The 23,918-nt window shown below is 41.4% G+C and overlaps 2 protein-coding genes across 5 annotated transcripts; both read right to left on the minus strand.

The window, feature by feature from the left end:
* Positions 1 to 1,652: 1,652 nt before the first annotated feature.
* Positions 1,653 to 5,965, minus strand: LOC124678234 (lecithin-cholesterol acyltransferase-like 4). The gene is made up of 11 exons (XM_047214153.1): positions 5,493 to 5,965; positions 4,676 to 4,767; positions 4,333 to 4,451; positions 3,982 to 4,117; positions 3,843 to 3,894; positions 3,421 to 3,521; positions 3,133 to 3,315; positions 2,893 to 3,050; positions 2,519 to 2,573; positions 2,359 to 2,412; positions 1,653 to 2,259 (listed from the first exon to the last, which is right to left on the minus strand). Exons 1-11 carry the CDS (start codon positions 5,725 to 5,727, stop codon positions 1,840 to 1,842), a joined length of 1,605 nt encoding a protein of 534 aa, XP_047070109.1. The 5' UTR covers positions 5,728 to 5,965; the 3' UTR covers positions 1,653 to 1,839.
* A 4,316-nt stretch (positions 5,966 to 10,281) lies between these two features.
* Positions 10,282 to 15,554, minus strand: LOC124672678 (protein NARROW LEAF 1). 4 transcript variants are annotated; one of them, XM_047208870.1, is made up of 6 exons: positions 15,153 to 15,554; positions 13,483 to 14,011; positions 13,227 to 13,370; positions 12,377 to 12,617; positions 11,464 to 11,964; positions 10,282 to 11,224 (listed from the first exon to the last, which is right to left on the minus strand). In XM_047208870.1, the coding sequence occupies exons 2-6, from the start codon at positions 13,963 to 13,965 to the stop codon at positions 10,632 to 10,634; spliced, it is 1,962 nt and encodes a 653-aa protein (XP_047064826.1). In that variant the 5' UTR covers positions 13,966 to 14,011; positions 15,153 to 15,554; the 3' UTR covers positions 10,282 to 10,631. The 4 variants fall into 4 exon arrangements, with proteins under 4 accessions (XP_047064826.1, XP_047064824.1, XP_047064827.1 ...); XM_047208868.1 differs by lacking the exon at positions 15,153 to 15,554 and adding an exon at positions 14,306 to 14,398; XM_047208871.1 differs by lacking the exon at positions 15,153 to 15,554 and adding an exon at positions 14,139 to 14,287.
* Between the last annotated feature and the right edge of the window lie 8,364 nt (positions 15,555 to 23,918).

Raw genomic sequence — 23,918 nt, forward strand, 5'->3', positions numbered from 1 at the left:
GAACGGCCGGGAAACTAGCAAGAATTATTGGTGTCGTTCAAAAAGCACTACTCTGAAAACTAGGAATACCAACCTTTCACCAACTCTGAAACCTATGGAACCCGATTCGTTTGGAACCTCTCGGCGCCGTGCAGTGGAGCAGTTCGAAAGGGCGGCGAACCCGAAGCGGAACGAGTCCGGCAGAGCAGAGACGTCCAAATGGGAAGGCAGCAGATTATCAGATTCAGAGGTTCGATGCGTGCAGTCGCGCACCATGCCCGCAAATGTTGGACCCTTCTCCTTGTGGCTGACGCCTTCAACAATCAACAAACGCGTCTTTGGAAGACGATAGAGAGACTAAAATAGGCCGCCGTCGCCGCCGTATGTAGACCCTTTGAAAACTTGGATAGTGTGCCTGCTCTCTCCCTCTCTTCTCTCATACGATTACGCGCCTAAGTAATCCTAAAATAGCCTAGGAGTACTGCAAGAGTATGCATCTGGTGTTATATAAAGGGCAATGGCCCAATAGAACATCACAGAGTCTGAGAGAAGAGCACTCACTGCATAGCATTGCCAACTCTACCTTTGCCCAGCACGCTAGTTCTGTAGTGCGTTTCTCTCTGTGAACTCGATCGAGAGAAGCACCACCATGAGCTACCCGCCACCGGGCACCGCGTACCCTCCGCCGGGCACCGCATACCCTCCGCCGGGCCAGGAGGCCTACCCGCCGCCGGCGTACGGCGCGCCGCCGCCTGTCGGAGCCAACTACCAGCAGGCCCCGCCACCGCAGGACACAAAGGACCGTGGCGGCGACGGTTTCTGGAAAGGATGGTACGTAGTACTATTATAAGTTCATAACCGAGTATATAGGCCACTCGATCATCAAGATCATTTCCGTTGCTTTCTGTTCTTCTCCTTCTAATCTGTGCGGTTGATTAACTTTGTGATTAACTCCACTTAATTTGTGATCTGCAGCTGTGCTGCCATCTGCTGTTGCTGTCTGCTCGACATGTGCTTCTGATAGACACCAAGGCGCAACTCTTCGATGATGATCTACTCACTCGCAGCTGCTCATAATTAGTCATCGTTGTTTCTATCGTAGTATTTGTGGTGTCAGGGTCATCGAGATTTGTATGATGAAGACCTGGGTTTTGGCCTTGGCTTAATTCTGTATCACGATATTGTTTATCAGCCTGTAGCTTGAATTGGTTGTTTATTATTGGCAGTCTTTAGTTTGTTGCCATGAACTGAATTTGATATCTACGAGTTGTTTTTCAGCACCAAGAAGAATCTGTACACTGCAATCATCAAAGAAGAAAAATATTATGATTTAACCAGATGAATGACCAATGTAACCACCACATAGGGAACTCCTATGCATAGAAAGCTACTTACGGCAAGGCCAAGGACGACAAATGTTAGACAACCCTGTCCATCAAATTAAGACGGCAAGAAAGATCATTACTTTTCAACATATCTGGAACTTACAGTTTAAGAAATGAAGTGAACTGTGGTAAAATAATACACTAATACCCGGCAACCGACAGGACCAATAAGTTAATTAAAGCTGATGAAGCAACACAGGACAGTGCTCAGATATTCTCATCGCTTGGACCCAACAGGCCGAGCAGTAAAATATGAACATTTCAACCAATAGATGGACAGTTGCAAGGTGAACAAGCTGGTACCCAACCTTATTATTATTTTCTCCTTCGTGATCATAGCCAGTGCACATTGTGCTTCCAAGTTCGGATATTTACAAGCAGTATACAGTATTTACAGAGATTTTTCCAGACCTTGCCACATCTTATGTGCATCGACGCTTTACAGTATGTGCTGCTGGCCTAGCTACATGGCAGGTCAACCATGGCTGACTCCGACAGCCCTGACTTCCACATGCTGTCGCCCTCCGCTCTCCGGGTGGACGACCACTGTGGCTTGCGCCTCGTCCAGTGAACCCTCTTTACCCTCACGAGACGCAGATAGCGTGCTAACCATTGCAGGGAGCTCAGCTGATCTCTTGGTCTCATGGCCGTTGTCGGTGTGGGAGATGATCTCCCAGTCCTCCCTGACCGAAGTAACGTCCCCACGTTTCTCGTGGTGCTTCTCGACCTCGAAGATGGTGGGGAGGATGACGTAGTCGTTGAGGGGGTCGTAGAACGGGTCAGGTTCGCCGGCATGTAGCCAGTGCTGGACTATCCGGAACACGTGGTGGTCGCACACGATTCCTCGGTGGTCAGCTGCGACCCCAATTCTTGCCACCGCATCAAGGCCATCTGCCTGACAAAAGAGATGACGATTTTTCTCATTTTCCTCAGCCCATATTTCCTTCGAATGCTCAGTAAGAAACAAAAAAGTAAAAAAAAAAAAATAGCACACCTTTGCTGATTCTGCAGGGACTGATCCATCACCATCAACATAGACGAATTCACCCTGAACAAGCACATCATAGTTCAGACACAAATTAAGTGAGGCTATTTGGTGCTCCAGAAAGCCAAAAGTTTGGTACAGAAAAACATAATTTACCAAAAGAACTAACCTGAGTATATAAGAGTTGACTAAGCTTTGAAACAGGATGCTTTTTGCTCCCGTAGCTGCAAAGAGAAGAGTATTCAAACTTAGCATACACAACTTCAGGTTATCCTTGCTTTGTATAAAAGGCATCTTTACAAACAGGTATTATTTGACCAAAAAGAGTGAGAAACAATAGCATGCAGTACTTCTGAACTTGCTTTACTAAGCTGCACTAGCTTAATAACATGCTACTGTAGGCTGGCAACATCTGGTCCATTCCTATTTCTTGACTAATCCATCAGTGCACCAAACTTTAGCGGAACCGATGGAAATTCTAATCGGCATATGTACAAAACTAAAACAAAAAAAATAATACTAAGTATCACCATAGTAAATTACCAAACAGTATGAGCAGTGTCGTAATCAATCCCGTAAATATTGTAGAACTTCACTGATTTTGGAAGCTTTGCCTGACATAGGATATCTTGAGTTTCCTTTGCCCATCTTAATATATCCTTATTAAGGGGCAAAGGAATGTGATTTCCATCAGAGATGATCTGTGATGACAACTTAATTGTCAGAAATATTAACAGCAATATCTATTAAATTATACAAGGAAAAGAACTGCAGAAGACTCACCTCATGCTCGGAAAGAGCCTTTGCAATCATCTTTATTGATTCAGCTGGCCCATACGACTCTAGTAAGGCACTTTTCTTGCCATTATCATCCAACCTCTCTCTCCAAATCTGTAGCAATGGGGTCTCTTCCCAGTGGTAGGTTGAGCTAGCCAACAACTCATATATTGATGGGCATTCAATCAGCTGAAACAGAAAACCTACTTTCAGTTCTTCCTCGAAAGAGAATATCATTGTGACCACATGAACACATGCAGTAGGTCAGATAGATGGACAGGCTACCAAGCATACCAATTGCTGCATAGTCCATTTGGAAATAAAGAAATTTGATTGCCATCCTTCCACAAAGGACATTCCATTCAGCAAACCACTATTTATGTACCCAGGTGCACCTGTCATGAAGTAGCAAGTTTCTTTGCCATGTTAAGTTACTCGAGATCATGATTTATGGTAGGTCAGGTACTGAAAATCGTAACAGAATGATCAATGCAACTGATGAATATGTTGGAATCTACACAGCTCTAGAGCCAGCTTGGCAAAACCACTGAAATAGTTGCCGGTGATAAATCAATCATTGCACGATTGGCAGGTATTCCATGAAAAATGATATAGTTGTCAAGCTTCAGCAAAGGAGAACATCCAATAGATACTTCGAGTTTATTTTATGTTGAAATAAGAGAACACAAAAATTTATAAGCTCAAGTGACTCGTACCTTGAAATGGTGCAGCAATTGCAATCCAACTTTTTACATATTTTTCGAAGACCTATTGAAAGGAAACCGCGTTATTTGGGAATAAGGCAGAGCATGACAAACTTCAGCAGAGGTCCAAAATATAATGAGAAGCACTCACATCACCATGAAGAGACATGAAGCATTTAACAAGCAATCCCCCCATTGAATGTGTAATTAGATTGATCTTTTTCCCTCCAGAAGCTGTGTATACTGACTCCAACTTTCTGGAGAACTGGTCAAGTGTTTCTGAAAGCCTGCAGAAAAGAAGGACGTCAAACCGATGGAGAACTGAAATCACTATATTATCTGAAAGAACACACAATACAACAAACAGCATGTTTTGTAAACTGAACATCATGCTCGTTATTATTTTTTTGAAAAAACTGAATATCATGAATTTTGGCAGAAAGCATATACAACTGTACGCAGGGCAACATATATGAAAAAGAGATAGAAATGCAAAATTTACCTGTTACTTTGTCGGAAATCATATCCAAATCCAAACAGGGTTTTCCCCTCTTGATATCCCCATTTAATCATCTGCACTATCATGTCATGATAGTAGTAAACACTGTCATCACCAATAATCTGCAAATTTAAGCAAAACGGCCATTTAATATAAGAAAAAAACAGTGATTAATTTACTAGTAGTAGTGATAGAGTGTAACAGGACTAAGAGATACATGGTAAAGCCACCAGACGGTATATACAGTTGTACAAAAAAGATATGTTTGGCTGCAACCGAAAGGCGTAGTAAATAAAAAACAAAGGTGGTCTTTACTAGGAAGTTGAAAAATAAATAAATTTCTTACCATATCTGGGTCCAATGTGTCGATGGCGTACAGTCCATACCTGTCCTCAGGGACAGCGATGGTTATTTTTTCATCCACGGAAACGGTTTTGCCTGCTCCAAATAATAGTTTGACATGAGGAAAGGATATGATCTACCGAATCAGCGCTAACATAACAATGGGAAGGAACAAAATTCATTGAATCAGCAGTTTGTAAGTGCTGCGAGTTGTTCCAAGAACTACTGATCCAAATACAACAAAAACATGAATACAGATGGAGTGTCCTGATGGTGTTCACCGATTCAAACAGATATATCGATTAAGTATTTGTTTCAAATCAACAACGAAGTAAATCGCTCTATTCTAGCCTTGTTCGTTTTCTTAACCTTAGCTACCATGCAATATAACCAAGCTCACACAGCTATAGACATTCAGAAGCCATATCTTAGCTCATTGAATTGAATAGTTTTGCCTGCTCCATCATAATCGTTTTGACATGAGGAAAGGATATGATGTACTGAATCAGCACTAACATAACAATGAGAAGGAACAAATTCATTGAATCAGCAGTTTGATAGTGGTACGACTTGTTCCAAGAACTAATCAATATATACATCAAAAACATGAATTCAGATGGAGTATCCTGATTGTGTTCATCAATCCAAACAGATAAGGAGTATATCAATTTATATGAAGCATTTGTTTCTAATCAACCTTAGCTACCATGCAATATAACCAAGCTCACACAGCTATAGACATTCTGAAGCCATAACTTAGCTCATTGAACTGAATAGCCGACAGGCAGTAACAGTAACAGCGGGTGGTTTGGTGACCATACCAGTGGCGGCATCGAACTTGGCCCAGAGCTTCTCGCGGCACTCATGGTCAGCGGCGAGGATGCGCACCCAGACCCTCTCCTTGTTCCCTGCCTCGTCGACGGCCTCGAGGATGGAGCCGCCGATGCCGGGCACGAGCAGCACCGGGTCGAGGTTGGGGTCAATCAGCGGCACCTGCTCCTTGGCGATGCGCAGCCACAGCTCGATCGCCCGGATCAAGTCCTCCAGCACCGCCATGCCCCCGGGCACCAAATCTTGCACCCCCGTGAAACGCCTCTCAAGCCCGCAGTTCCCCCGGTCGTCAGATGAACATCAAGCGCTCGAAGCCGGCGAGAGCGCGAGGTTTTCCCGCCAGATCGAACTCCTCTTAGCTCGAATCGGAGGGTGGCGTGGCGTGGCGTCGGGGGATGGCCGGAATCTGGGCGGCGCGGCGCTATATGCTTTGTCCGGACGGGATTTGGGAGGCGTGAGGGCTTCGCAATCCCGTTTCCGTACGCTAATCGCCGACAGAACGGACACGGAGCAAGCAACGGTTAGACGCGGCCCTACCCCTCCTGCTTACCTGGGGTCTGTATGTATCGCTGACAGGTGGGCCCCATATTACGTGCTCCCAGTTGTCAGTGGGACAAAGTGCAATAGACGGCTCGGGCTCTGGGAGGTTGTCGTTTTTGTACGGCTAAGTATGCGGCGACTGTCGAGAGCACACGTTCCGTTGACCCTACGTGTCATTGGCCATGTTTTTTTTATTTTCTTCTTGTGGATATGTTAGTGGCCACGCTTGTTGAACGAGAACAGTCGAGGAGAATTTTTCCAAAAAGAAAATCGATGAAGGCAACAAGAGCACAATGGATTAACTTAAGCATTTGAAATTCTGATACTCCATCTGGCCTCTGCGGCAAGTATTTATGGTCGGAGGAAGTATCGAAAATGTGGAGATCGAAAGAACCGTCGTCGAGAAATACAACATGACATACTAACTTAGTTTGGCTTTGTATCATTGTATAAGTTGCGGTCAGAGTTGTGTCATTTTGTCAATTCTCCGGGTTTTGCTCACTTAATAGTACTTGAAAGTAGAGATAATAATCGAGAATCTTTCCATGTGCTCTAATGAAAAAGAGAAATATATCGAGTATAAGGTCTACTGTGAAAGAGTGCAATAAGAAACATCAAGAAAGGTATGATAAAAAAGAAGTAGGGAATGGATCCTCAATTCGAGTGTGGGAAGATCCATGGATGCCAAGTAATATTAGTATGAAACCATTAGTCCGTGATCCGGAATCTGAGGTACTTATGGTGAATGAACTAATTGATGAGGAGTTGAACTGTTGGGACATGGATAAGCTAGGAATTTTTTTGGTTAACCCTGATGTGGTGGCGATAAGTAGCATACCACTGGCCAGGTAGATGTACAGATGACTTTTGGGCTTGGAAGCATGAAAAGAATGGGACGTTTTCAGTTCGATCTTGTTACAAAATTATCGCTTTAGATGCACAGAGAAACGACCAAGCATCCAGTTTTGGAATTGTTGCAAATTATTGTTGGAACTTGCTTTGGAAGATAGATGTACCACCCAAGGTTAAATCATTTTGGTGGAGGATTATTAATGGCTTTGTCCCTTGTTGTCTGATTCTTAGATGGAGGCATATGGAAGAGATAGCACATTGCAAAACATGTGGTGCAACAGAGGGGTCGATCTTGTACATGGGCTCGTTCGTTCTGGCACGAACTGAAGAAAGCTACATCAGTTAAAGTACCTGCACTTCACCCACAATCATGGGCTTTTGATTTGGACCGAGAGGAATGCGATCTGACATGGTAATGGAAGCCAATTTGTTACTCTATCTGTGCGTTGGGTAATGGAGACAACATTTAACCAGATGAAGAAAAAGAAGCAGTTGAAGATACCTAGGCAGAAGCCATGTTGGACGTCCAGATCAAGGAATAATAAAGATCAACGCCGATGCGTGTTTTAATGTTGACACACTTATCCAAAGAAACTGTTTAGCGGTAGAAATTAAGACGGATGCCCGAGAGGTTTTGAGGCTGATCGAAGATCCTAGTGGCAGCAAGTCTGAAGTTGCGTGCATATGCCATGGGATCCAGGAGTTGAGTGGGATTTTTTCTAGTCTTAAGTTTTGTTTTATTGGGAGGCTAGCTAATGAGGCTGCCTATAATTATGCTAAACATGCTACTTCTAGTAGAAGAAGGTGTTTGTAGATTAACTTCACATCATTGTTCTTAGTTGATTTCCTTGTAAAGGATTGTAATCCCATAAGTTAAGAAATGAAGCTCCTTAATTTTTTAAAAAAACTAAACCCGTGGACATAAGCAAGTGAAATCCGGAATGAGGATTAGAGCTTGGGGGAAGGCTGTAGTTTCAGAATCATCATTGCCGCAAGGCATAGAGGGAGAGTCATAGCGCATATAACGTAAATTTAACGGGAATCACAAGAAATTGTGGTAGTACAGTGACCACAGAATACGATCTTGATCTAACTACATATGTTTTGTCTCATAAAATAGGGGATGGTGAGAGCAAGTCTTATTTTTCTAATTACAGATTGTTGGGTATTATGGATAGAACTTAGCCTTTTGCAAAGTAGTGTAGTAGCTTTATTGTTTTTGCACAAAAATCTGCATCCAAAAAGTCATTTTAGCTCATCATTTGTTGTCTTTCCTACGCAGACTACAGATTACCAAGTTTTGCACAATAACCTAAAGATACTTAGTTTATCCTATCATCCATATGGAACTTTTTTGTATTTCATTTTGTTCATCTTCAAGCTATTTTTTATTACTTTTTTATGAACTTGCATATGTATATGGACTAGCTTATTAAAAGAGACCTACTAAACTAAATCACAATGGCTAATGCATGAAAAACTGTGTTCTATGACCCCACATATTAGTGGTATGCTTGTTGAATGAGAACCATATATAGGAGATTTTTCGCAACAGATAGGAAACGGTGAAAGCAACTAGAGCAAAAAACGAACTACTTAAATTGTTTTAAATTCCAAATCTAAAATGCGTAGTTGAATAAACTCTATTGTCCAAACTTTGTTGTGACTAGAAGGTAGCAAGCCATTCCTCGCGTAATGGCTTGGAAGCAAGATATGCTGACACCATCTTCCACTTGTAAGAAGAACTCTCACTCAATAAATGTAACCAAACTGTCATTCAAGAGTAGGACACATATGGGCCATTTGCGCTTTGGTCTTAATTTAGAGAAGAAAGTGTGGACTAGATGTGCTAAAGAAAATACCAGAAGTGATACATGAACATTATATGCATGAAATTTTTTGCAAAAACTTTTAGGTGTACATCTGCACACTCATGACCCATGCTAGACCCGTCCATGTCTGTGGGTCTTCTTATCAACACACAACCTGTTGATAGAGAAATTATACGAAGGAAATGGCTAGCTTAATTAGTGATGATTGAAATCCTACTAGTTGATTAATGAAATCCACCTTTTCAAGATAAAAAAAGGAGAGTGGATAATCGAGATTTCTTCTATTGAGTTTTCTCTCCCCTCCTTTGTGTATCTTAAACCTGTTGATATAGGCAAATGAAGTTTGATCCATGGAATAATCTGATAAATATTGTGATTCTAGAGGAATCATAAGCACATATGGTGATAAAAGAGATTTCCGGAGAATAAAGAGGCATGCCAGTAGAATTGTAAACATTGAATACATGCCAAATATAAATGCATAATTTATCCATACTTATTTTCTTACAACAATTAGTCTTTAAAAGAACTTATATAGATTATTGGGTACTTGTGGAAACCTCCAATGAGAGTTATGGGGGTGCAACAACCATGTGTTCGGATGCGGCTTCTGCGGACTTTTAAGTTCTAGTCCTAGTTGTAATCTTCCTTTTGTTTAGAATCGTTTATATGTGTGTGGGTTTCGTTACCCTATTATCTAGTTATCGCTTATGTTCTAAGATCTAAGTTAAGCGAGTTTCATACAAAATAGAGTGAGTTCCATTTTTTACCCTAGCTATGAATTTGTGACATAATTACCCATATATTAAAATATCATCTAAATTATCTTGGACCATCTTTGTCTAATGCATGTCTATTGGGCAAGATGTTAGACGAGCATGACGGCAACATGGAAAGAAAAAGATGGTGAAGAGAAGGTTGGACATGATCGGCCATGACGTTCTCGGATCTTTACATATTCTGACATCATGTCTTCTCTAAGAAAACATACATAATGCTAAAATAGGGTAAAATCATGTTTAAAGTTTCTTAGGTTAGGTATTTGGGTAAACTTTTATTAATTGAGTAATGTGTATCGCAAATGCACAACCGTGGGGTAAAAAGACAAAATGTTACTGGGTATAATGGATAGAACTTGATCTTCTGCAAAGTCGTGCAATTTTATCATTTGTGCACAAAATATATGCATCTAAAATGCTTTTTAGCTCATTATTATTTTCTTATGCAGCCTACAAATTAACATAGCTTTTTTGCTATAACTTATGTGTAGTTCAGCCTATCATCTACAACAACAACACATCATCATCAAAGCCTTTATTCCAAGCAAGTTGGGGTAGCCTATCATCTACATGCAGCATTTATTGCATTTCACTCTTTTCATTTTGTAACTCACTTTTATTATTATTTTTCGAAATTAAAGATAGTGCTTGCTCCTGGTTGCACATAATCTCCATATGTATGTGGACTGGCTTATTAGATGCAACATAAGGAACGAACTCATGTACATACAGTAATAAACTTTGGATCTGACATTCCTAAAAAAAAAGAGAATAGCAGAAGATTTCAAACGTACATTCATGATTTAATAACCAGCATAACTGGAAGATAAATCATCCCAGATTCTCATCAGTCTCCACCACATTGATTTCCAAGACAAAAATATTCAGATTGAGCATTGTTTATTATCATCAATCTTATGAGCACAGCAAAAATGCAGGGCTACCACCCAACATCCTACAAGAGCTGAATCAAGTGCCATAGTAGTACATGATATGCTTCCCCCATGAAGCCAATAGTTAACTTAAGCTAATATTGCAGGTTCAGTTTGCTGAACTGCGGGAGATCTTACATCTACTCGCTTCGATTCTCCACAAGCTCTTTCCAGAAACGTCGAGAATGGACCCTTCACTTCTCCAGATCTATGCTCGGTTTTGGGTCGGAACGAGGCCGTTCCTCCAGGTCTATGCTCTGTTCTGGGTCAGAGCGAGGCCGCTTCTGCAGGTCCATGCTCGGTTCTGGGTCACTGCGAGGCCGCTTTTCCAGGTCTATGCTCGGTTCTGTATCAGGGCGAGGCCGCTTCTCCAGGTTTAGGCTCGATTCAGGGTCTGAGCGAGGCCCCTTCTCCTGGTCTTGGTCCGATTCCCGGTCGCCTAGGTGCAGCGACATGGCGAGCTCCTCCTCTGATGGATTATTCAAATTTGCGATGATGCTCCTTGGAGCATCTTGGTCACGGCGTACAGGGGACATGCCGACAAAGTTCGAAATGAACTGATGCTCTTCCATATCAGACGGCGTGTTGGCTGCACCCTCCCCTTCAGTTGCAGAGCTTGTCATGTCATGACGGGGCAGCTGCTGAATTTTGATTCCCAGAGGCTCAAAGATCTCTTCAACCTTCTCTTGTGTGGTGGCTTCTGATGCAGTGACATCCACCATGGAAGACTCCCCAACAGCAGACATAACCGCTGCCACATAAGCATTCCTTTGCTCCTGCACAGCATCTTTGTTGTCGATAGATTATGTCAGTCGTGTACCATGGAGCAAAAGTAACTCATTGCAAGTATGAAAATGCGAACAATATTATACCACCACCAATAACACTTTCTTTATATATATTTTTTGAAACTAACACTTTCTTTATAATGAATAACTGCATTTTTTTAAGAGTACTTGTTCGTCATTTTGCCTGGTAAATCTATTTTCAGAATGTCTGAATAACACTGAAATATGATGTGCTGACCTTTGAGTGATTCGTTGGTTATGATAAGATTAAGTTCTAGACGATCAAGAAGACGGCCAAGATCAACCCCGGTAGTCCAATTTTCAGGACCATGATCACTTGTAAGCTTTATCCTCCCACGGTTTGCTGTGCCACCCCATATTATCCCAATAGGACGTGGCTTCTCCTCATCCTGGCTGGTCAGAATAATAAGGCTTCCACTATCACCTTCCAAATCAAATGTTTGGCGGTTCTCGCCAACAACAAGGAGGTCAGTGAAGAAGCATATTCCTTTCTCATCATTGTATTCAAGGGCATATGCCATCACAGTCCCAGTCGTGTGACCAGAGCTTCTGCCAACTTTGCAAACTTGCCTCCCTATGAGGCTATTGATCGGACACTGCAGATCTATAACCTTAACATCTCCAATCTCACCGACCTCCCTAACTATAGTAGTGACTGTGGATATGTCAAAGTCATCAGCAAATGGAATGAATGCACCGTCAGCTCGTACAAATGTCTCTGCAGATCCACAGCGAGGTAGCATACATGTTTGGGGATTAGAACAGCACGTGCATCATACAGAACACTAAATAAAAGGTAAAATGTATTAGTTTAAATACATAAAAACTAACTGAGTATTATTTTTCACTTAAACAGATATTTTTTGTTCCAAAGTAGTATAAAGTGCAGGTTGGTATTGATCTTACTGACAAAATTGGTACGATCAGAAAGAAAATTCCTCCTTCTTAAATTTCTTCTGTATCTGTGCAGTGTATTAGTGTGTATTTTCTGATGCATTTAAGACACTTTTCAAATAAACAAAACATGAACTAGGCATTTCTTTATAACCCTATATTCTGCAGTTAAATGCTGCAAACAGTACATGAATTTGATTTTCCTATATCAACTAGATAATTTGTAGCTGCTCTACCTGGGTTTGTTCCAGCATAAATTCCATACCAAACATCATCTGTGATGAAAGATGTTGCCCTTTCGACAGCTCCAAGATAAATACCAGGCCCAAGATTGGGTGGCAATGGGTGAAACATCTTCTGGTTAGGGTAGTCCAAGTCAACTGCAACATGTCGGTTGGTGAGGAAACCAACCTGCTTGTTGCTGGTGCGCCGTTTCACAATTGCACCCAACGTTCCAAATGTATCCTGGCTTGCAACCTGGATCAGCATATGGAGAACTGTGAGGAGGAACTTTCAGAACCGTGCCCTCTTGAAACATTCATTGCACCATCTGCTGCTCTAACATCTAAAGTAAATAGTTCATTTATATTTAAAAAAGAACTGCTATGCGAAAGAATACGTGTGTTTCAGCCTTTCAGGTGATGACTATGTTTCTGTGGGGTCCCAAATTGTTAATCAACATATACCAATTTACACGATGCGGGTACCTTAATTGTTAAATGATATGACACTATAGAGAATCAGAAATAAAAATTACTTTTGGTTGTTGATCATAAAAGGGGATTAACTTGAAGTAAAATCCAGTCAAATGCAGAAAACTGGCAGGATTTCCAGTGGCATCATACATAACAGTGCGAGCAGACGAAGTATCTATGGGCACTTGTCATAATATTATGAGTGTCGCGCAATTTTATTCTCTTTCTAATAGTAAATCCTAAGGATCTTGACAAAATTTGAACGGTCCACTTACAAGATAGTCCACGTTTTTGCCCAATTCAGTTTATAGACATGGAAGCATTCTCTGCTTAAGGAACGTGATATTTAGGGAAATCAAACCAATGAAAATGACAGCATAGAATTATGTACCTGGGAGCCGGAACCAATATATTCATCACTGCCACACAGCTTATTCACAAGCTCACTGAACATCTGCTCTTTAGGTGTTGGAGCCGGTGCACCATAATATGAAAATTCTACAACATCAACATCGCACCAAACACCTCCTGGTCCCTGTAATGATCCAACTAAGTGAAATATATCAATTCCATGACAAAATCATTCCCAACTAAGAAAACAAGATTGTCCAATGAACTAATACAAAAAAAAAATAAGGTTTTCCTACCGCAAGAATCGCGGGAAGGCATTGGTTCGGATTGAGCCACTTTTTATGAACCTTTCGAGCAACAAAGACAATAATGGCGGGGATATCTGTCAGAGCCCCCTTTATTATGCGGAAGCCCACTGCCGTCCCAAGGCTGAAACGCCGCAATATCTTGCTGTGGAAAGCTCTTATAGTCATCAAGTCAAGCAAGCTATTTGCTTGCTGGCCCTTGGGCAACCGTCCAGGGAGCACCGGCAGTAGTCCTTTCTGGAGGTTCCCAAAGTAGTTTGCCCGCCCCTCGGCGGCACAATGCTGTAGGTTTGATGTCGGCCATAAGAAGTATGCAGCGCTGTTTTCTGTGTGTACACATCCAGAGGCAACTGGTTGCATTGACGGAGAACAAGGGAAGATCGCGTGATGATGGCAATACCCCTCCACATCAAGCGAAGACTCTTCCGATTGCGTCAAATCTGAGAGCTGCACCCTGTCATCTGAAGGCTTCATTGCTCCGAACAGTTGGCAGACGTAATGGATAGGAGAAGCTATGGACCTAAAAAAGAGAGCAAACAAGTCTGAAAACATTGTCTTTCAAGGCTAATACCCCAAGGTAAAGATGTCAGGAGACACTGGAAAAAAGTCAGCAATCTTGCAAATGTGTTTGCATTCTATAGACTTACTCCGGACAGGGAAATCTATGATCAAAACAAGCAATGAGCAACTGTATCTAGCATCCAAGATATACGCAGCAGAATAATAAACAACTAGTGATGGAGTAGCCTGATATTCTCAGGGAATCGGTTCTGCGAGATTTCAAGAGAACCACTCAAACAAAAGAAGGTAATACCATAACAGGAATCCTCTGAAGGAAGAATATGACTCATTGTATATTCGTGTTGGGCACCCGCCACAGAAACAGGCAGATAATATATCACACGAGGAATCTGCAAAAGCCATTGCTGTTCGCTAAAGGCATGGCACGGATTCTCCCTTTTTATAGGCGGGGAATTTGCATACATCCACATGATAGCTGCTCGCAATGATAACAAAAAATATCGGGGCGAAGGGTAGGACGTACAGAAATTCGTCGACGCACTGAAAGCGAAGTTGCGCAAAGGCATCATGTACTTTCTTGAAAGAGAAAAGGCAAAATCAAAAAAACAGCAAGCACTCTCCTTGTTCTAACCAAGAAAAAAAAACTCAAATTTAGTGATACTGAAGCAATGCTACTACTCTCATCGTGCCACTTGTGTCTTGCAGAACCTGAAGACACGTTTGCTGGATTAGAGCTAGTTACAGGACAAAACTGGGTGGTAATCGAACTGCTAATTCTTGAAGACCAAGAGCTAAGTCTCCGGGCATTTGGCACCTGAAGCACATTAGCAGCAACCAGCAGCATGCTTGCCACGATCGAATTCAGACGGGGGAGGGGAGAAGTAGCTGTTACTGACTTACTGTGCATCATCAACAACAACAAGAACCCCAGTACATGGTCCCTAGAGCGGACTAACCAACGAACCCGGACGAGCTATGAACCAGGCCTATGTGCAAATGCAAACCACGAAAAGGAGAAAGATACGGTGAACAGAAAAGAAACTGAAGAAACTGAGGAAGGCGGCGGTGCCAAGATCCCGCCCCCACAGGGCGACCGAAAGATCCGGCCTCGGGGCAAGGGAGGAACTGGAGCTGCTCACCTACGGACCGGAGAGCAATGGCGAGCCGCCACAGTATTCTTGTCCTCCTCGTTGAGCTATCTTCTCCCCGCCGCGCGGCTGCCACCCATAATTGTGGTGCGGGAGCGGGAAGAATCTGCACTGTTGGGGGCGAGGCCGGGCCGGGGGCAGAAGATGCAAGCTTTGCAGTCGCAGGGCCTCCCTCTCCCGCTGCTGCCGTATGGCCACTCTCTACTGTCTGCGCAGCATGCGTGCGCCGCGCAAACACCACAAGAAGGGGCTAGAGAGAGAAGAAAGGGGAGGAGGCGCTGGGAGCGTGGGAATCTAGGGGGAAGCTAGGCGGTGGCGATCATGGCGTGGTGGTCACAGATTGAGATGAACAACAACTGCACTGTGGCGCCCGTGTGATGTGTCGATGCGTGTGTCGGGTTGGAGCTGTGGCTGCACCAACAATGCTACATCTACGGGATTTTTTCTACGAAAAACTCTTACGCACTGACGTGGAGATCTCAAACAAACCCATGATCCTAAAATTAAGGAAGGCAAACAGATTTGAACCACCCAGGTTCATACACGTTATCCCGTACGTTTTATCCCGTAAATTGTTCCCGTAAGTGTAGCATTATTGGTGGCTGCATAGTCGTCCATGTCGCACCGTCCAACGGACGGCCGCGATCGCCGCCGGCGGGGTTGCGGAGACGTGGCCCTCTCCTGCCCCCTCTATCGTGGGGTACGGTTCAGCCTTTGAAGGCAGATGAGTTGCGGATATACAAAGTGCGGTTATGATTCCCAGGCCTGATGATTTCGAGCGTTGATTTTTCACATCTAGTGAGAATTAAGTAGTCATATGTTTTACGGGCAGTAAGATCCAAGTTTCAGTTTTCCTCCCGTCTCTCCTCTCAGCCGCCGGCATCAACCCTAGCCGCCTACAGTTCATCCTCCTCTATAGATTGGTTCCCCCTTCTCCGGTCGGCTTCGCCGGCGTCGGGAGGAGTGGTGACCCGATCTATGCGTGGAGTTTTGAATAAAAGTATAGTTTTCATTAGATTATGTTAGGATTTTGGTAGTCGTCTTCTTGTTGGTTTCCCCTCAATGGAGATGGCATCGTCTGCAATAAGTGATCTTCGGCCTTTCGTTCGGCGACGAGATCTTCTTCCCGGCGTCAATAGTGGTGTTGAACAATCATAATTTTCTAGGTATGGGCCTTCGGATTTTGCTTCGCCAGATCGATTTTGGATCTTTTGTCGTTGTTGCCGCGAGGAGGATTATCCTCGCAGTTTTTGTCCCGGCTGCTACGTCCTCGACAATGGTGATTCGTACTCTCGACTCTCCATCGATGACGACAAAGCTAGTCGGTTATTATTCCCTGACATACTGGTGTTGGTACTCTTGTCGATGTTGTATGACTGCTTTAATGGTTGCGTGCGTGCACGCAGTCTTGGCATTGCGGCTTAAAAAATTATGGGAGAACTTTCGTCGGTATCTACAGGTCTACGGTTCGTTATCTATCTTTAGCTGCCTTCAGAAGAGTACATGATTGCGTTCTGGAAGAAGAAAGAAATTGAAGACCTCGAAGATTTTTTACTATCTTTTAGACTTTATTTTGTAATCGTTGGAGTCAGTTCATGTATCTCTACCATGTACTATTTGTTGCTATGAATATATGTGGTATTGATTGTTAAAAAAAGTAGTCATATGTTTTTTTTGTATTTTTTTACAAAGAACATATATTAATATCACGAAGATACTAATTACACCTAGCATCTACAACAATCTATTGCTCTAGCGGCATTACGGATGACACAACAAAAACAACAAAAGTCCCGCTACAGTGAGCAATTCCTTTTAGTGACTCTACTAACACCACAAGATAGCACCAAAAGTCTAGTTTCTCCAAAAGCGACGTCTCCGACAAGGGAACAATGCACATGGGTCTTCGCCTCGTGATAATAGATCTTAGGTTTGCACCTAGAGAAAGTCATTCTCACAAAATAATGCATTCAACAAGTTCATTGCCGAACACAACCAATTTAGGTCAGATCTTAGATTTTCACACTGAAAGGTAAAACTTTGAACTTCTCATGTGTTGTCGCCCCTCACTACGGGAAACCCGGTCTATTGCAACAATAATTACTGCAACAGCCAGTTTTCGTTGCAATAGAATGCAATATTGCCACGAAACCCCCATTCGTGGTAATAGCCTCCACATATTGCCACAATTTAGTTTTGTCGCGGTAGTCACCTTTTTTGTTGCAAAAGAGGGCGTGTATTGCAACAAAACATAGCGGCGTTGTAATATGGTGGTCCTATTGCGACAATTACGCTTCGTTGCATAAAATTGCCACCTTGTCGCAATAGAGCCTAGCTAATGCAACAAAAGCATGAAATTGTGGTAATATCTGAAAAGATATTGCAACATTTCCTCATGTTGCGCTAAGTATTCACATTGTTGCAAAAAATAACTTGTATTGCAACAAAATACTAATTTGTCGTAATACTAGTGTTTTGCCTCAAACCCATTTTGTTGCAATAATTATTTGCATATTGCAACAAGTTACGTATCCATGGTAATATATATAAGATATTGCAACAATCATGGATTTTTCAATCTTTATTAAAAAGTTGCAATAGGTATCATTATTGCTGATTAATTCATTTTCTTTTTTATTATAAGGAAAAAATAATAATTGCAAAAGGTAGGTTTCAAAGCTCGCACCTCGCATGTGCAGGCAAGCGCCTCTAACCAACGGGCCAAGGCTTGCTTGTTGTGAAGAGTACAGACAAAACTCTTTTGTAGTAAGTTTACACGCTTTTTGCAACTACCATGATTTTTCCATTGTGACAAAACTTAATTGCTAAGGCTTTCATGATTTTTCCATTGTGATAAAACTTTCAGAGGCAACAACCCCTGTTGGATTTTTCCAGTTAGTTCATCAGGTGACGTAATTTTCAGTTATAGCATACATTACTTCCCATGTCTGTGCTTCCATTGAGAGTGTTGGGATTGAGACATACCTGAAGCAATTGGTCCCTAATTTTGCCTGGTAACACCACTACGGTGCAGACACTGCTCCTCGATGCACGCCAAATAATATTCGATGAGTAGAACGCAGGGAATAACGAAATCCGTCCCAGACTGATGAAATTGCACGCGGGGCCTCACTTTGCCTTTCGGGATGAGGAGGATGTACCGCTGTTGAAGAACCCTAGCGGCAGCGCTGCAAGACGAGGGAAGGGCGGCCACGGCATCAAAGACGAAGGACGGGAGGAGCTGTCGTTGGCACTTTTGTTTTTTCTTTAATGTCTAATTTGACCCACCGTTTCAGCCCAAAGTGTAATACAATTTTTTTTAACAGAATGGTGATACCACTTACCCTCTGTTCCATAACGATCCTTTACCTTTCCCGATCAGAAACGTCACTGAATATGTCAATAAATCCCACAAATTTCTCCGTCAGTTATTACAAGGATTGTGTGTCTGACTATATGTTAAATGGATTTATATTTGTGGGAGCTCCCTTGATTTAGATAGACGGAAAGAAATTAAATGGTAGGTACATGGGCAAAGCAATCACACTAGCGTGATTTAAAGATTGCATGTGGTCCATTTAAGAAAAAAAGATTGCATGCAGCAGTGCTATTCCTCAATTCTAGCTAGGGGCAAATTTAACAACAAACCTGATTATTAGAAGTAAATTGAAATTATGCAGACCCATTAGGGAATGAGATGATTAGAAGTTTGATTGCTGCTATAACTTGTAAGACGAAAGTAACTTGATGATTCATCCAAAACAATTATGAAGTTTCAAACTTGCCATATGATATTCCCACAATCACAGATATAGTTATACAATAGGAAAAGTGATTTCAGTGTTTAACAAGCATACTTATATACAATAAAAGATAGAGTTATACAGCACCAAAAGTGATTTCGTTGGTACCAGCAACCACTTGGTTGCACTTACTTAAACCAAGTTCCAAGTGCACAGCTTTAACATCCAACTTAACAAAATAGGACACCACTTCTAAAACTTGCTTGCACTTAAAGAAGATCCAAGTGCATCCAACTTAACAAACTAAGACAGCACTGCTAGCACTTGCTTGCAGTAACATCTACCAGTCCAAGTGCAGGACTTTTACATGCATCAAACTTAACAAAATAAGACACCAGTTGACAGGTAAAACACTAGGGAAGCTATATTTCCACCATCCTAACCATCTAGAGGGTTTCCAAGTTGGAAAATGTCTACATAAGTGTAATGTATAGCAAAAAGTACAGTCCACTCCATGATACTGATGGCAATATAAAAATCTGGGCACTAAATGCCATCCAATAGCTAGATGGATGACCAAAGATTAATCCCAGGAATTGGATTGCAATCATTACAGATATACGACCACATGCATATGTGAGTTTAGGATAGATGTTTACTGAAACAGAGCCCCCTATTCAGATGACCAATGAAAATAACTACTGCAGTTCAGTTAAGTCAGGGTGCCCAACTTCATCTAACAAAAGAGCAGAACACACAATATATCAATGGAATTAATTACTGCAAAATCAATAGCATTTGTTCAGTTTGGGCAGCACATACATTCCAGAAAAAACGGTTGAAGCTCACACATTACAGAAACAAAAGATCACACTGGCAGTAGTCTTCTAACAAATAAAAGAGAGGCATGTGGAAGATCTTGGAGTAATAAATCAGAAGCTTGACTATTAACCTGCAATGACAAGTGAACAAGTAAGATAGATCATTATAATTTCTCCATAGCTAAGTATACGGGCATGCATCCATAGCTTAACATGTGGATATGAGAGATACTATTCTTAAAATGAAAAAAACTTCAGGAATATGTATTCATGGCTTAACATGTGAAAATTCTTACCAAGATATTTGAAACTACACAAAGAACCCGTGGTCATCATCCAATTCTTCTTGTCCCAAAGGAGCAACATGGCCATCATTTATGTAAGCATCATCATCATCGATATCATCATCAGATTCGGAGTGAACATCTTCAAACTCAACAGGTTTTATACTTTTGATGACAGAAGCATCAACGTTGGATCCTTCATCATCGTTTCTGCACCAACTAGTGATCTCTTCAGGTACAGTAATTTCTGGGACTATAATTTCCGCATCGACGACATCCAGTACGTCTGCGTCACCACCTTCATCGGCTTCAGCAGCTTCATCAAGGCCGACACCATTTAAAACAGAAGGAGCAAACAAATTGCATGGATTCATTTTAATAACACTTGCCCAATCAGGGTCCTTCACATCTCTCACATAGAAAACCTGTTGAGCCTGGAGACCTAGAATGTAAGGGTCTTCCTTGAATCGGTGTGCATTAGTGCGAAGGTCAATAATTTCATATTTATCCTTCTTATACCCCCTGCTCTGAGTTCTATTAGCAGGAGGCGCATCAAACCAGTCACACTAGAATAGAACAACCTCCTTATCTGGTGGATAGTCAAGAAATATGATTTTCTTGATCACCCCATGATAATCAATATTTCATGTGGCTTCATCGCCCTTGACTACGACGCCACTATTTTGGGTACTCAAGTCCTGCTCTATGTAGGAATTCCGAAAGAAGCATCCATTCAGAACTGTACGGTTGTAAACACGAGCTAGGTGGTCAGGTCCTTTGGCTAGTGCATAAATAAGATTGCTGACCTTCCCATCCTTGTGGAGTTCAGTGATCTGTTTCGTGGAATAGTATATATGTGAGTGAAATGTGCATCGCTGGTACGTCATTACTACGAACATAAGTGAAAATGTGACACTAACTTACCCTTCTCTCAAACCAGCCAACAAACTCTTGCTTGTGTTGCTTATCAGGATTACGAGAATTGTTCCTTTTCAGTTCCTCGAGATGTTCCCTACAAAGAGAAATGATTGTTAATTCAACACGACATTATTAATGCACATAAGAATGATATAATATAAATACATAGCTATATCCTTACTTAGCCCATTTCGCGGTGTCCCCGCAGTTTGTTAGTATGAAATGCCTCATGTCATTAACCTTAGCCAAAGATAGTTGTTCAAGAGAAAAACCTTTCTTGGAGTAATCAACTGTACTCATTATGGTAATCCCTGTTGGTGGTTGATCTGCACGTCCATCTTCATGGCGTTCGGACTAACTTATCTTTGTAGGCATGCCATCAACGAATCGACTGCAAAAGTCATGCACTCTTCGAGTATGTACCCCTCTGCAATAGAACCCTCTGGGTGAGCCTTGTTACGCACATACCCTTTCAGCGTACGCAAGTATCGCTCAATTGGATACATCCATCTGTACAAGACAGGCCCTCCCAATCGGGCCTCTTCAGCAAGATGAACTGGTAGATGCATCATAATATCAAAGAATGCAGGTGGAAAGATCATCTCAAGCTAACATAGAGTTTCTGGGATTGTTTCGCTCAACTTCACCAAATATTCATCCTTTAACTCCTTGGAGCATAAATCAGAAAAGAATTTACTCAGTTTAAGCAATGGGTTAAGAACATTCTCTGGCAGAAGCTTGCACAATGCAATAGGAAGAAGCTTCTGAAATATAACATGACAGTCATGAGTTTTGAGTCCAGTAATCTTGCACTGATCGAGGACCACACATCTTTTAATGTGTGAAGCATATCCATCGGGCATCTTAAAGCTCTGCAAAAACTTGAGGAGCAATATCTTCTCTTCCTTTTTTAAAGCATAGCAACCTTTCTTTATTTCATACTTGTTCTTACCGGGCTTTGGATGCTGGTCCTTCCTAATTTTCAAGTCCTCCAAATCAAGACGAGCCTTCAGACCATCCTTTGATTTCCCATCCATCTCAAGCAAAGTCCCAAGAACGTTGTCGCAGATGTTCTTCTCGATGTGCATAACATCCAAATTGTGCCTAACCAGCAAGTGCTTCCAGTATAGGGTGACATTTACCATAAGATAGTTGCAAGACATGTGCGAAGTACACAGTATGAATTACAATATTATTTGGGTCAATAGTTTATGTCTAACTTTATTGCTTCGTGGCAACGCATGAGCATTCATCTAGTAATAATAGATTGGTAGGCAGTTTGCTGCACCCTTGAATGGAAGCAAACCAGGTTCTCATAAGGTGATGCAATAACTTTCTATGTTTTCCATGTCACTGCATAAATGTTCCAAATGCTTTTCTTCACCAGATTCGTCAGTTATAGGATTCACCAGATACTGTAATATTTACTCCCCTCGGGACATGGGTACACAGGCATAGCAACTTTTGGCAGTGATAATACTCGCTATTCACTTGTTGGAAACTTGGAATTCTAGTCGTCTAGGCACAGTTCCACATGAAGCGTATATAGACTCATTGATATTTTTAGAATTAAAAAGATATTTTTCCGGTTTAAAATACAGTAATTGTTTAAAAATGGATGTACTTCTGCCCTAGATACATCTATTTTTTCGCAATTATTTTGAACCGGAGAAAGTATAGTACTTTTGTATGGAATAATTTATGTGCTAAGTGTTCCGAGTAAGTCATCATTGCACTGGGCAAGAAAAAGTATTTGGTGCTATGATAGCCATGCCCAATCTGTAGATGTTGCCTCGTAGTATATGACACTGTTTTATTTATACTAGGTTGTATGCAGTTATGCACTTTTATAACATCTAACTTGTTTCTTGTCTAATGTTTGAATAACACATTATATAGTGATGTTCAAATTTAGCTAATCCTAATTCATACAATATTAATTTCCACTGAGTGAACTTCTTAGTGGATTGCTTCTTCCCTTCTATCCTCTGAAGCATTTTTTATGATTGATAATTGAATTTGTGATGATTCTAACTGAAAATATGTGCTTAATGCATGTTCTGGATTAAATCGTGCTTCTAAACATTTTGTACATTGTGGGTTTGTGATCTTTCAGACATTCAAAATCTGCGTGTGCAATCGTACTATGGAACTCTGAATAGTTTTGTCATCTATTTGACTAAAGCAAAGTTATGATGCCTTAAACAACCTGATCACTTTATCCTTTTTGGTTCTCCTTGAAACCTGATACTGAAATTTCAGTGCTCCTTTTTGGTTCTACTTGAAACCTGATACTGAAACCGGATACTTGCATGCAGATATGGTTTAATCCATTCATTACTAAATAGATTCTGTCCTATCTGAAACCAAAAATATTGCGTACATGCTACTCGTGTTCAGTATATGACACTGTTTTATTTGTACTAGGTTGTTTGCACTTTTATAACGTCTAACTTGTTTCTTGTCTAATGTTTGAATAACACATTATATACTGCTGTTCAAATTTAGCTAATCCTAATTCATACAATAGCAATTTCAACTGAGTGATTTTGTCTTTTAAAATTCTAATTTGCAGTCTGAAACATATAGCGATGAACTTAACTGAACTTGCTTCGTTTGAAAGTCCGAAGCTGCGGAATCTAAGAACTTAAGCTGAACTGAACTTGTTGTTTAAAGGTCCGAAACATATAGAGATGAACTTAACCGAATCGAGCTGATATGTATTGTTCAAAGTTCCGTCACTCTGTATCTTCTTATTCTTTCATAAATATCATCGGCCTCGATATCCGTTTAGCAAACATTGAATCTCGATGCCGGAATCTAAGAACACCTAAGTGTATGCACCTAGAACTAATGCAACAAAAAATATGCATACTCCATTGAAGCCTTGACTTTCAACAGGTTTTTTGCTGTAACATTTATGCATGTTTGGCTTCTTCTACTTCTGTTTAAAAGATTGTTTCCAAGATATTGAAGTGCTAAAGTATGCCT

Source organism: Lolium rigidum, chromosome 7, assembly GCF_022539505.1.
Source record: "Lolium rigidum isolate FL_2022 chromosome 7, APGP_CSIRO_Lrig_0.1, whole genome shotgun sequence".
In the NCBI taxonomy this organism is placed as follows: domain Eukaryota; kingdom Viridiplantae; phylum Streptophyta; class Magnoliopsida; order Poales; family Poaceae; genus Lolium; species Lolium rigidum.